Genomic DNA, 12,879 nt, shown 5'->3' with positions numbered 1-12,879 from the left:
TTGGTTTTCACTTCACAGCAGTGATCTGTGATTCCCAACTTTATATCGGCCATCCATGGAGGTCTGCTTGGTGTTCCTTATCAACATACTTTGTGGACTTCGATCTTTTGTATGGACTCCAAGGAATCTATTTCGACTTCCGCAATGTCAAAGACTGTGTGCCTTGAGTACGCTGACTTTATAGAAAATGAGAGGAGCCGCTTCCATTGACCAGAAGGATAGTTGGCTGTGTTCACGCCCTCGACGGCGATAACGGCCATTTCCAGGTATGCTTTTCTGCAGGAATACCAAAAGAAGGGAAATTCTGTGGAGCTATGGCGCAGTTGCTAACACGTCTGTCTATGGATCAGAAGGCGAGAGGTTTGACTCCTGGCCAGCTTGTGTGAATTTAGCGGCCCGGTGGTCCAGTGGTTAGCGCGTTGGTCGTGGGTTTGATCCCGGCCTTCCTGTGTGGAGTTTGCATGTTCTCCCGGGGCCTGCGTGGGTTTTCTCCGGGTACTCCGGTTTCCTCCCACATCCCAAAAACATGCATGGCAGGCTGAGTGAACACTCGAAATTGTCCCTAGGTGTGAGTGTGAGCGCGGATGGTTGTTCGTCTCTGTGTGCCCTGTGATTGGCTGGCAACCGGTTCAGGGTGTGCCCCGCCTACTGCCCGAAGACGGCTGGGACAGGCTCCAGCACCCCCCGTGACCCTTGTGAGGATAAAGCGGATTGGAAAATGGATGGATGGATGGATGGAAAATTCCACCCATGCAAGGGTGTGCAAAGCACAGGAGATGCCTGGGGCGAACGGCTAGTTTTGAGGCCTCCTAATTTTTTGGGTGGGTCGACAGGGGTAGGATGTGTGTGGTGGTTTTCAAACATAAGCAGATTTTCAGCATTTGCGTTTTTACTCTTATGGAACCTGCACCGCCGGTTCAGGATCGCAGAGTAGAGGGTGACACAGGACTAGATTTTCACTCCCATCACATCCCCCTCCCATTGAAAAAATCCTGTACTGTCCCAGTCCTGGACCTTTTTTTTTTTTTTTAATGGCTCCTATCCTGTCCTGCACCTGGTCAAAACAAACTCTCACTTGGCTCCCGTACAGAATGGTTCCCACCGCCATATCACTCCCATTTGGGAGGTCAGCTACCGTACATTAAAAACGGCTGTGCATCTGTCCGAGGTTTTTATTTTATTTATTTATTTTTAAATACTGGATCATCCTACTCTCGTTTGCTCCCGTGAATTTTTTATTCTGTGTCATCCCTATCCCACGATTAAAGGTAAAATTAACTCCCACGAATCGTGGAATTCCCCCAAAAATGTCAACCTCTAGTGCAGCGCACTAACCGCTGAGCTGAAATGGTAAAAATAAAACAGTGTATTACAAGGTACTGTACATGAAATAAGCCTGCAAGATGACATCCCATTAGCCTTTTTCACACTGCATTTAGCAGGGCGCTGCGTGCTGTCGTCAAACCCATTCATTGTGTATGTGGTGAGGAACGGAGACCACAGAATGGAGCGTTGCTGGTGGTACGAAGAACCGCGACAAGAGGACTTCTGTCGTGAGAAAAAGTTCAACTTGAGAGCGGCATCAGTGACGTCAGTAAACAACCTCCAATTGGAGAGGAGCTGGCAGAGTGATGTTGTGTTATTTGGGCAGACCTATTTACAAGTAATGGCACGATTACATGATCCAAGTTCCCAAAGAGATCATTAGTTTTTGCTGCTGTTTGTGTCCCTCTTAAAATAAGAAAAGGCAGGTTCTTTTTCTGAGACAATGACAGACACAATCTTGTCGAAGTATGTTCGAACCAGCGGCTAAATCTCAGTTTTTATTTTCTGGTAGGCTGCTACATCAGCACTTCCAAATATGGGCAAGCTGGCAACGTGTCATGTCAAGTTGCTGCGTAACTCTTTCGCATCAGAATCAGAATCAGAATCATCTTTATTGGCCAAGTATGTAGAACACACAAGGAATTTGTCTCCGGTATAACACGCTGCATTAGTATCATCATAAACAAGGACATGACAAATAGGTATGGAAGGACATTTTACGTAATGTAAGTGAACCGTAGTGCAGTGGTACCACCCAGTGACAACTGTGAGACAATGTGCAAAGTATCAAGTAGAGCTAAAGTGACCAGTGGTAGAATACAATACTATGACAGTTGTACAGTTGGTGCAGAAAATCATTGAGCCATTTTAGAGTGACCAGTAGCAGTATTTGTTGTACAAGAAGAGTGACTACGTCAGTGACTGTTTAGAGAGTTAATGGCTAGAGGGAAGAAGCTGTTTAAGTGTCTGCTGGATTTGGTTCGCATGGATCTGTAGCGCCTGCCTGAGGGCAGTAGCTGGAAAAGGTGGTGGGCAGGGTGCGGGGGATCCAGGAGGATTTTCCGTGCCCTTGTTTTGATTCTTGCAGTGTGCAAGTCCTCAAGAGTGGGTAGGGCGGTGCCAATGATTTTTTTTCCGCCGTCCTAACTGTCCGTTGAAGTCGGTTTTTGTCCTCTTTTGTGGCGGCCCCAAACCAAACTGTGATGGAAGAACACAGGATTGATTCGATGACTGCCGTGTAGAACTGACGTAGCACCTCCTGTGGCAGGCCATGCTTCCTCAGCAGCCTCAGGAAGTACATCCTCTGCCGGGCCCTTTTCACGATGGAGATGGTGTTGACTTCCCACTTCCTGTCCTGGGAGACTGTGATACCCAGGAACTTGAAGGTCTCAACGGTTGACACGGGGCAGTTGGATAGTGTGAGGGGCAACTGTGGTGAAGGATCGATTGAATGAAGTGTGAAGAGGACTTAATCGATCACCCCAAATATTTTCTTATTTGGAGGGGAATGGTTGTTTCTTTATCCTAGCAGGATGACCCTTTGCATTAATTTATTATCAACGTGCACCTAATACATTTATGTCAACCAGGCGATTGGGGAGGGGTGCTGTGGATGCCCCCTGCCAGGTGGGTGCCCCTCCGCCCCCACGTTGTGCCCACCCTCCGCACACCCCTGCATCCATGCACACAATTGGACCACTCTTGACACTACACTGGCGTTGAGCATGCTGGGCGGTGGGCGTTATATCTTGCTTCCACTTTTCTGTGAAGTACAGGCCCCAAAACATTTACAGGAGGAAAATAAATAACTAAAATGAGCTTGCAGGCCAGATCGGTAAATAACTTTAAATATTGTATTTGTCATTCAGGTGATGTGTATTTCTGTTCTGTGTACCTCCTGTTTTGGCTCCAATCAATTAATTTGAACACATTGGCACATCACCTGCAGGTGCATTGCCTAAAAGTGCGACTCCAGTAAATTGACTGCATGACAGTAAATGACTACAGTCGAGCACATGACTTGGATAATTCAAGTGTTGTTGGCTCCCAAATGAATAATTCTTTGTCCAATTTTATATTTATTGCCCCAATTGATATGGAACCGATGATGAACTGTCCATCTGACAAATTAAGGACGGATTTGTGCGACATTGGAACCTCCAGTTACGAACGTAATTGGTTCTGTGAGCCTGTTCGTAACTTGAAATGTTCATGAATCGAGGTCATATTTCCCATTTAAATGAATGGAAATGCAGCTAATCAGTTCCAGGCCCCAAATTAAGTTAGATTTTACTGTTACTTCCAAGTTTTACCAGTGTGTGGTAAAAAAAATATATATAATACAGAAAGAAGTGAAAACACACACCATTATAAAGAAACAAACCACATAAAAAACATAACTATTACTCATTAACTTTACCAGATTGGGGGGGGGGGGGCTACAGTTCCTAATTGAAGAAGGTCGTTTTCCAAAATAACATGGAAGAAATCTGATTCAAGTGGGGCGTCACATAATTTTAAAGATACATTTCTTTTTATCATTTTTAATTTTTTTTAATTGCCTCACTCATGCTCTCACCATCGAGTGCTTTCTTAAAACTTATTTTCATTCTTTGGCTTTTGACTAGGCATGAGTCCGACTTGCTTTTTATTTTTACTGTTTTTGTGCTTCTGTTGTCCTCGTTATTAATTTATTGTTTTATGGTTTGTTGTTGTATGACTTATTTTTGCTCCATGTATTGCACTTTGTATACAGTGGTGGTTGTTTTGAAGTTGCTCTGTAAATATAGTTGAGTTGAGTCATTTACAGAAACTTAATGGTAATCCCATCAGACAGCGAGTATATTCGGAGGAGTCGGATCGTCTCGTTATCGCTAGCTTTAGCTGAGAGACCAGAAGTTAGCGTCCTAACGTTACCCAAATGGGAAAATGAGGGATGTTTAGAGGACATGATGTTAATGTTGATGTTATTGTTGAGCTGAAAATGGGAGTCGTAGGAGGTATGTCACAGATAAGAGTTCACAAACATACTTCTGTAAACTGCAGTACAAGTGTTTTGGAGGATAAACAAGGAATCCAGCAGCCCACACACGTGGAGCATACAAATCAGTCATTATATCCATGGGGGAATTGTCAAAAATACCACATTGTTTAAATATAATAATGTAATGAAAGTACAACTTTTTCACAAATGCTAGGAATCAGGTAAACAAGTATGCTATGTATTAAGTTTCATATTTTCCCCAAACCCTATCCAGATACCGTGGTGCATAGTCTCCTGTGTTAAATAATAATAATAAACAATCCAACATTAAATGTAGTCTAAATATGGTACATTTACGCTGCATCTGGCATTAAATAAGAATAAAAATGAATTTGCTAACATCACCTATTTTTATTCTTGTGTGTTTGCAATTACCTGTTTGTCTAGTTTAAAAATGTTTACAATTTTTGGCTTACGATTGCCTGCGATTGGCTGGCAACTGATTCAGGGTGTCCCCCGCCTACTGCCCGGAGACGGCTGGGATAGGCTCCAGCACCCCCCGCGACCCTAGTGAGGATCAAGCGGTTCGGAAAATGGATGGATGGATGGATGGCTTACGATTGCCTTTTTCGGGCATCCCAGTGGTTGACTAGTCAGCACGACACCCTCACAGTGCAGAGGTGCAGGGTTCGATGGCCTTCTTGTGTGGAGTTTGCATGTTCACCCTGTGCCTGCGTGGGTTTTATCCAGGTACTCCGGTTTCCTCCCACAATCCAAAAACATGCCCGTGCCCATGCATGTTTTTGGATTGTGGATAGGTTAATGGAACACTGAATGGTTGTTTGTCTGTGTGTGCCCTGCAACTGACTGGCAACCGCTTCAGGTTGTCCCCCGCCTGCTGCCCGAAGACAGCTGGGATAGGCTCCAGCACTCCCACGTGACACTTGTGAGGATAAAGCGGATCAGAAAATGCATGGATGGTTGGATTACATTTTTCTTGTTTGATTTGTGTGTGTGTGTGTGTGTGTGTGTGTTTACAATTACAATTACAATTACCTGTTTTGTTTGTTTGTTTGTTTTTATTTTGTTTTAGTGTTCTTTACTTTACCTTCCCCATTTGTTCTGTTTTTGTTTTTGTGTTTGCAATTACCTTTTTTGATTAAGATTTGTTTTGTTTTTGAGTTTATGATATGAGTTTAGTTTTTGTGTTTGCACTTCAGGGATTCCGGCTTTCATAAAAATGCTTCTTTAGCTAAATGAAGACTCTATCAAAACTGCTGGGAATGTCAGCATGAGTGATTGTTTGTTTATTCAATAGGGGCCCAGTGTGTCACTGGCAACCAGTCCAGGGTACGGGTCCATCTTGGATTGGCTCTGACACACCCTTGATTCCAAAAAATAAAAAGTAGAAAATATATTAAAAACAAATTTGTCAACAGATTGGTGATCGACTGGTTAGCACTTCCGCGTCACAGTGTAGAGGCACAAGGTTTGGGGTTTGTATGTTCTTCCCATGCCTGCGAGGGTTCTTTCCGGGTTTCCAGTTTCCTCCCACGTTTCAAAAACAAGCATGGCAGTTTAATGGAACACTCCAAATTGTCCCTAGGTGTGATTGGCTAAGTGTGCAAATGGTCATTTGTCGATGTGTGCCCTGCCATTGCCTGGCAAACAGTTCAGGGTGTACCCCGCCTACTACCCGAAGATAGCTGGGATAGGCTCCAGCATACCTCCGACTCTGGTGAACATAAGCCGATTAGAAAATGAATGGAGGGATAATGCTTATGTGGCCTGTAATCTTTTTCGTGCCATCTTGTTCGAAAGAAAACAAGACCCATAGGCCTAGTTCAAGTCAGCACTCGTGCAGCAGCATTCTGGGTCCGCTGGAGAGTCTCTCAATCCTTGTTGCAGCATCTTTTTAATCTGATAAAATATACTTGGTATTTATCTTTGAAATATTGTATGTTTGGGACCTTGGCGATGTCAGAAAAAAAATGGAGTTGGTCTCTGGGAATGTGACAGGGTTTCTAAATGCTCAGTTGGTCAAAAAGAGGCTTGATGTTATCTCTGATTCAACATTTGCACAATTTCCTCTTGATAATTGAATTGGATGAGCTTGTCCTCATAGGACCCACTGACAAACCAAACATCCATCCATCCATTATCTGAACCACTTATTCTCACGAGGGTCGCGGGCACGCTGGAGCTCATCCCAGCTGGCTTCAGGCGGTGGGCAGGGGACACTCTGAACTGGTCGACAGACAATCGCAGAGAAGCCAAACAATAAATTAGAAATACTACCGGTACATCAAAATATTCTGTCTCATTTGCCATTTTAGGTCAACATGTTTGTTGAGGGATTCCATGATGCCTTGCTGCTTTATGCTGTTGCTTTGAAGGAAGCCATGAAAAGTGGATACAATAAGAAAAATGGATCCGAAATCACATCAAAAATGTGGAACAGAACTTTTGAAGGTAAAATGTGCTTTCATGACTGAAAGTTGTCATTTCACCGTCTGTGATAAATCAGCTGGACATCTCCTGTCGAAACTGGTGCTACAATACAGTTGTTTGAAATAGCTCCAGATTACATTGTAACGTGGATCTTTACGGTGACAAGTTTAAAGTATAGCTCGAGTGTGGAAAGTTTCATAAAATAGTTGAAAATGCTGATTAACCTGTTGCTAACATTATTGAGCCTGTTTTTGAAAAAACGGAATTTATTGGCCTCCCTCCTTGACCTCAGTGATCACTTTTTTTAACCATTCCAAAATGACATTTCAATTTCACTTCATTCTTGGGAGAAATGCTAGCAAACTCATTGAGGAACGTACAGCAAATGATTTGGAGATAACCTCCAGCATGTCGAAAGGTGAGTAATATCTCAATTGTAGATTGTGTTCATTGTGGCACACAGGAATTGCTGGGCAGGTATCAATGGACGTCAATGGTGACAGAAATGGAGATTTCTCTTTGATGGCAATGACCGATGTTAATGCAGGAACATATGAGGTAAGAAAAAGAAAAAACATCACCTTTGCAAGTTTGAAATATTGTATGTACCCCTGTAAAATTTTCATTCCATCATTTCAGGTTGTGGCTAATTACTTTGGTGTGAATGGAAGCTTTCAGCCACTGTCAGCCTTCAAGTATGACCACTTCACTCTGCAAGGAATACAGAGAACACATGCAGAGATATCAGACACATCATGTAAAAAAAAAAAATCACTACCTCACTGCGATATTCTTGTAAACTTGTACTTATATGTATGTAACGTGTTATGGTCAATTATTATTGTTTTTCTAACCAGGTGGGCTCGGAGTGTCAGCTTTGACTGGAGTCATAGTGGGAGCTGTTCTGGGAACCGTAATGCTTACAGCATTCTATTTTTTCAGGTAATTACAGTTAAACATGTTGTGATGCCTCGACGGACAATACAGACAGCATTGCAAGGACCCTTGCAAAAATGAATGAAAACAAGATTTTACTCTTCTTGACTTGATTTTCAACAAGACATTAATCACGTGGCACATGAAGCTGCACAAAGAAAAGAAAACATCACCAAATGGAGGAAAACTGGTGTTTATAGATAAAAGGTAAAAAAGAAAACGTGTGCACTTGAAAAGCACAACTCAAACATATTGGGCTTCATATTCATAGACAGCACAGTTGTGCTTGCCCATAAAAACTGGCATATTTTGATTTTTGTGCCGGTGTAAGCCTTATTTTGACTGTATGGGAATTTGGCAGAGCACCTTGCACCATGGTGGGCGTTCTTGCATAATGACGGCATTTCCTTTTACGTGCGCCCGGCGCGCCTGACAATATGGTGCCTGAAAGTCAACTAAACTTTTACACCTGCTGGAATGCATGTCAAGCTATTGGTGTTGGTTGTGTCATGCGAGTTTGCCGAATTTGATCAGCGCACAGGACGACAGATTATCCGCTCCTTGCATAATTATTATTACCATCTTAATTATGTTTTTAAAATCACTCCCTGGGCTGAGGCAGAGTGAGAAGGGATCGGAGGTGGTCACATCCAGACACGTACAATAGGGGTGCAGGACGCCGGCCTCCAAGTGCCCAATTCATGGATTTGTGCGGTAGTCTGTGATCTCCTTCGGCTGCCTGTGGAGGTCTGCTTGAAGTTCTCCTGCTTGGACTCCAATAAATCCGTTTCTACTTTCTGTCGATTTTAAAGGGACTGGGGGGAGCTGCTTCGATTGGCAGCAAATCCAACCGGCTGTGTTTATGTCCACAATGGCACAAAAATATCAAACTAGGTCTAGCCCAGGAGTGCTCATCCAGTCGATCGCAATTGAGCTGTAGCCCGCAGATTGGTCCCAAAATGATCACGAGGGGTGTAGGGGGGAAATGAAAAAAAAATGCATCTGTGTGCATGTTATTAACATTATATTATTTTGTCTTAGTGCACTGCAGCCTAAGCATCCTATCAGTTTCACAAACAATTATTTCTTTTTAAGAAAAAAAAAAGCAGGTCACTGCTACTCTATGGTGGCGCCTGACCTGCATCACCGGAAGTTGTTAGCGGTCAGCAGCCTGCAATTGTAGCTCGTGATCAGAGCTCCTGCGATATCCTTCTTTAAAATTCTCATTCAATTCTTTCAAAATGGGAATCTGGAGCGCCAAGAGAAGCATTTTAAAACGGGGCCATTATGGCTGTCGCTCATCATGGCATGTGCGCGTATGCGCGTGTGTGCATGTGTGTGTGTGTGTGTGTGTGTGTGTGCGTGCGTGCACGTGCGGTGGGCAGGTCGATTGGGGGAGGTGTGTTGCTTTAAAAGTAGGTCTTTGGTCAAAAGATTGGGCACCCTAGGTCATTGTCCTCATCCCCACTATCATGCGAAACTGAAAAGATATACTATACAATAAATCAATGATCCGATATGTATTATTATTATTATCATTATTATTATTATTATTATTAAACGCCATCTGTCTCCATAATGACTTTTGAGCACAGTGGGAATATATTCCGAACAACTTACTTCATTTTGTTTTGCTGCTGAGGCTATATCGCTTAATTTTGAAGTTCTACTGTGTACATACTGCATCAAAGAAGGGATACTGAGTCCTTTGTTCTCAGAGTAGCTAAATATGGTTTTCGTGAAAATAACAATTTGGAATGGCAATACGGGTACTCCGGTTTCCTCCCACATTCCAAAAACATGCGTGGCAGGCTGATTGAACGCTCTAAATTGTCCCTAGGTGTGAATGTGAGCGCGGATGGTTGTTCGTCTCTGTGTGCCCTGCGATTGGCTGGCAACCGATTCAGGGTGTCCCCCGCCTACTGCCCGAAGACAGCTGGGATAGGCTCCAGCACCCCCCGCGACCCTAGTGAGGATCAAGCGGTTCGGAAAATGGATGGATGGATGAATACTAACCATTTGAAATGGTTTCAAACCGTAATACATGTCCAAACGCCTCACCATCATTTAGTATTTTGATTCCAAGTTTTTAAACTTTTGCCAAACTTTCGAAGTCATGCACTGTCTTTGACCATGTTGTTCACCTTCTTCCTACACATCACCACAACATTGCAGTTATAGCCAATCGACCTAATATTTTTGGTAATGCAAATTATCAAAATTATCAAAATACAGCTAAGACCCCCACAGCGACGCAGTCCTCTCTCTTGCAGATCCTCTGTAAAATTACAAACCGCCGCATCTACGCTGGTCATGAAAGAAAGAGCCCGATTTCTTTTAGAGACCATCCAGTACCATAAAAGGACGATATTTTACTCTTAATATCGGCCAGGTTGCAATGCGGATTGCAGATCCGTCAGGTCTGAATAAGCACAGCTCAGCGTTCGTCTCACTTTACTTTCTGGTCTAAATCTCACATGATTTTCCCACGAGATTATCCAACACTGCTTTTAAAGTGACAGTTCTCCATTTATCAAACGAGGCAGCGTTCACTACAGCAGTCATAGTATTGTTCACCTGGTTGCATATGCCAAAAGAAAACCTCCCGAAAGATATTGTCGTGAAAGTTGACACGAAAGCGTGGATGGTAGAAAGCCTAATGAAGGAATGGTTGATCAAGTGTCGCGACAGGGAACGGGGCCTTTTTTTTTTTTTTTAAACCAGCCGCGTGAGCGCTGTTTTACTGCCGTGCTGCAGCATTAACAGGCAAAGAAAAGTTAAGGTTAAGTTAGTAAATGTCGAAACCTCTTTCTGTGTCCCAACTATTTTTGCAAATATCTCATGTTACATTATGGCCACCTGCGGCTTATAGACAGGTGCGGCTTGTGTGTGTACAAAGTGGTTTATAATCAGATGTGCTTAATCGTCCGGAAATTACGGTATTTATTTAGGCTGGTGAACTGGCGTCCGTCCCTTAGTGTCGCAACATTTTTATGAGAATGAGTACAGACATACAGTACAGGCATCCCCAATATATACCGTATATTGTATATTTGGACAGACCTGGGGCGCTTGTGTTTTTTGCGCCTGTAATGGGCAGCATTTTTCACAACCCCGTTTTGTTCAGTGGAGATGTCGGCGCTGTCGGTCAGTCGGCGTCGGTGCGGCTGGATGGATGGCTGCTGAAGTTGAGGATGAGGAGAGAGGAGCGTTGGCGCAGAGCGCCGCTCCATGGGACAGGAGAAGTGAACCAATCTCTTTTTTCGTCAATGGATGCTACAGCTTCTTGTTGACTGAAACTTAGCTTGTCGCCGACGTGTGCACATTTTGAGCGAGACGTCTCTGATCCACTGGTTAAAGAACACTTTGATTCTCTCCTCTTTTGTCTCAAACTGCTTCAAACAACAAAGCGTGTGACGGAAAAGCGGTTAGGACTGCACGACTCTCCGTGTTTTATGTTATGTGTTGTGTTTATTATTTTACTTTACGCTAACTGTTTTGTTAAACGCTTTGTTACAGCTGCCGCTGTTGTGAAAGCGCCACATAAATCAGCATGTATTGTATTGTATCGTATACTGTGTTCACATTTTATGACAATTGAACTGCAACAACAGGGATGCCGTAAATATGATTTACTCTCTTTCAGAAAAAATTACAGGATTACCATCGAGCGTCGAGCCCACAGTGAAGAGTCTACCAGCAGGAAGCACCGCCAGTTACGAGAGGACTCCATCAGATCAAACGTGTCAACTGCTTAGTCAGCAGCAGCACCAAAACTCTTGGAACAAACTTACATCTGTGTGGTTGGAGATTATTACGGCTGTCAGTGAGGAAATGTTTTTAGTATTAGATGATGTCGTGTTTTTAACTGTTAACTGTTTCAAATGTTTCACTTTCAAATGTATTATGACTCAGGACAACTGTAACTGTCTCAAAGCACCACTTGGATTTTCTTTTTTACAGGTAAAGATTTGTGTGTCCATTTTCTTGTGGAGAATTTTATAAAGAATTGCTTTTTGTAATACACACACAATACACATTTTATGGCTGTAAAGAATTGATTGCATACAATCGTACTAAAATTTAGTATGATTGTATGCAATCAATTTCTTTTTCTTGCAAATGATTTAGTTATGGCTGTAAAGAATTGATTGCATACAATCATACTAAAATTTTGTATGATTTAGTAACTAAATCATTTGCAAGAAAAAGTATGCAAACACTTTGGAATTCCCTGGATTTCCGCCTAAATTGGTCATGAAATGTGTTCTGATCTTCATCTAAGTCACAGCAATAGATAAACAGTCTGCTTTAACTAATTCCTCACAAACAATATGTTTTCATGTCTTTTTATTGAACACACCATATAAACATTTCACCATGCATGGTGGAAAAAGTATGTGAACCCTTAGGCTAGAACTAATTGGAGTCAGAAATCAGCAACCTGGAGTCCAATAAATGAAACAAGATTGAAGGTGTTGGGTAAAGCTGCCCCGTCCTATAAAAAAAAACAGACCAGTTTGGAGTTTGTTATTCTCAAGACGCATTGTCTGATGTGAACCATGCCTCGCACGAAAGAGCTCTCAGAAGGCCTACGGTTAAGGCTTGTTGACATGCAGAAAGCTTGAAAGGGTTACAAAAGCATCTCAAAAAGCCTTTATGTCATCACTCCAATTAACTCATTCAGTACCAGCCAATTCTAGACCAAGTCTGAAAAGACGTTTAAAAACGTCTTTGGGAGTGAATGAGTTAATACAGAAATCCAAGTAGTTCCAAAGGGTTCACATACTTGCAACTGTATCATAAAATATACATATCAGTGGGTATTCAGTGACCTTTTTTTACACCTCTTAACAACAGAAGGACGTTACAAAATAATGTACAACCCCCGCAAGATAATGGCTATGTTCACACTTCAGAGTGTTTTACTTAACTGTTCCTAAAAACAACTTTGCAGATTCACAGACGTTACCTGTACAGTCTCCCTTGAGGAATTGATGAACACAATGATATCATGTTTAAAGTTTTATTTAAGACAATCCTTCCTGAGTCGAGTCTGTTTGTTCAACTTATTCGAGCCAAATCTCTGACACACTCTCACCTGCATGCATTGCATACACGTTCGATTTATATACACATCCAAAAGAGTGGCATTAAAGAGCATTTCACATATTTGAGGATAT

At 42.6% G+C, this 12,879-nt stretch overlaps 1 protein-coding gene across 2 annotated transcripts in view; it reads left to right on the top strand.

The window, feature by feature from the left end:
• npr3 (natriuretic peptide receptor 3) overlaps positions 1-12,737 on the top strand; it is a 28,059-nt gene extending 15,322 nt beyond the window's left edge. Inside the window, exons 4-9 of one of the 2 annotated variants that reach the window (XR_015101031.1) lie at positions 6,646-6,781; positions 7,224-7,318; positions 7,400-7,517; positions 7,618-7,702; positions 11,343-12,515; positions 12,557-12,737. Coding sequence is in view for 1 of the 2 variants with exons in the window: in XM_086112409.1 (XP_085968535.1) it covers positions 6,646-6,781; positions 7,224-7,318; positions 7,400-7,517; positions 7,618-7,702; positions 11,343-11,454 (546 nt within the window). In the remaining variant the exon portion in view is untranslated. Of the gene's footprint in view, positions 1-6,645; positions 6,782-7,223; positions 7,319-7,399; positions 7,518-7,617; positions 7,703-11,342 lie in introns of both variants that reach the window. The other variant, XM_086112409.1, reaches the window with a different exon arrangement.
• The last annotated feature ends 142 nt before the right edge of the window (positions 12,738-12,879 follow it).

Source organism: Hippocampus guttulatus, chromosome 5, assembly GCF_054856545.1.
Source record: "Hippocampus guttulatus isolate MCC_2025c chromosome 5, RoL_Hgut_1.0, whole genome shotgun sequence".
In the NCBI taxonomy this organism is placed as follows: Eukaryota; Metazoa; Chordata; class Actinopteri; order Syngnathiformes; family Syngnathidae; genus Hippocampus; species Hippocampus guttulatus.
This window is presented reverse-complemented; position numbering and strand designations above follow the sequence as displayed.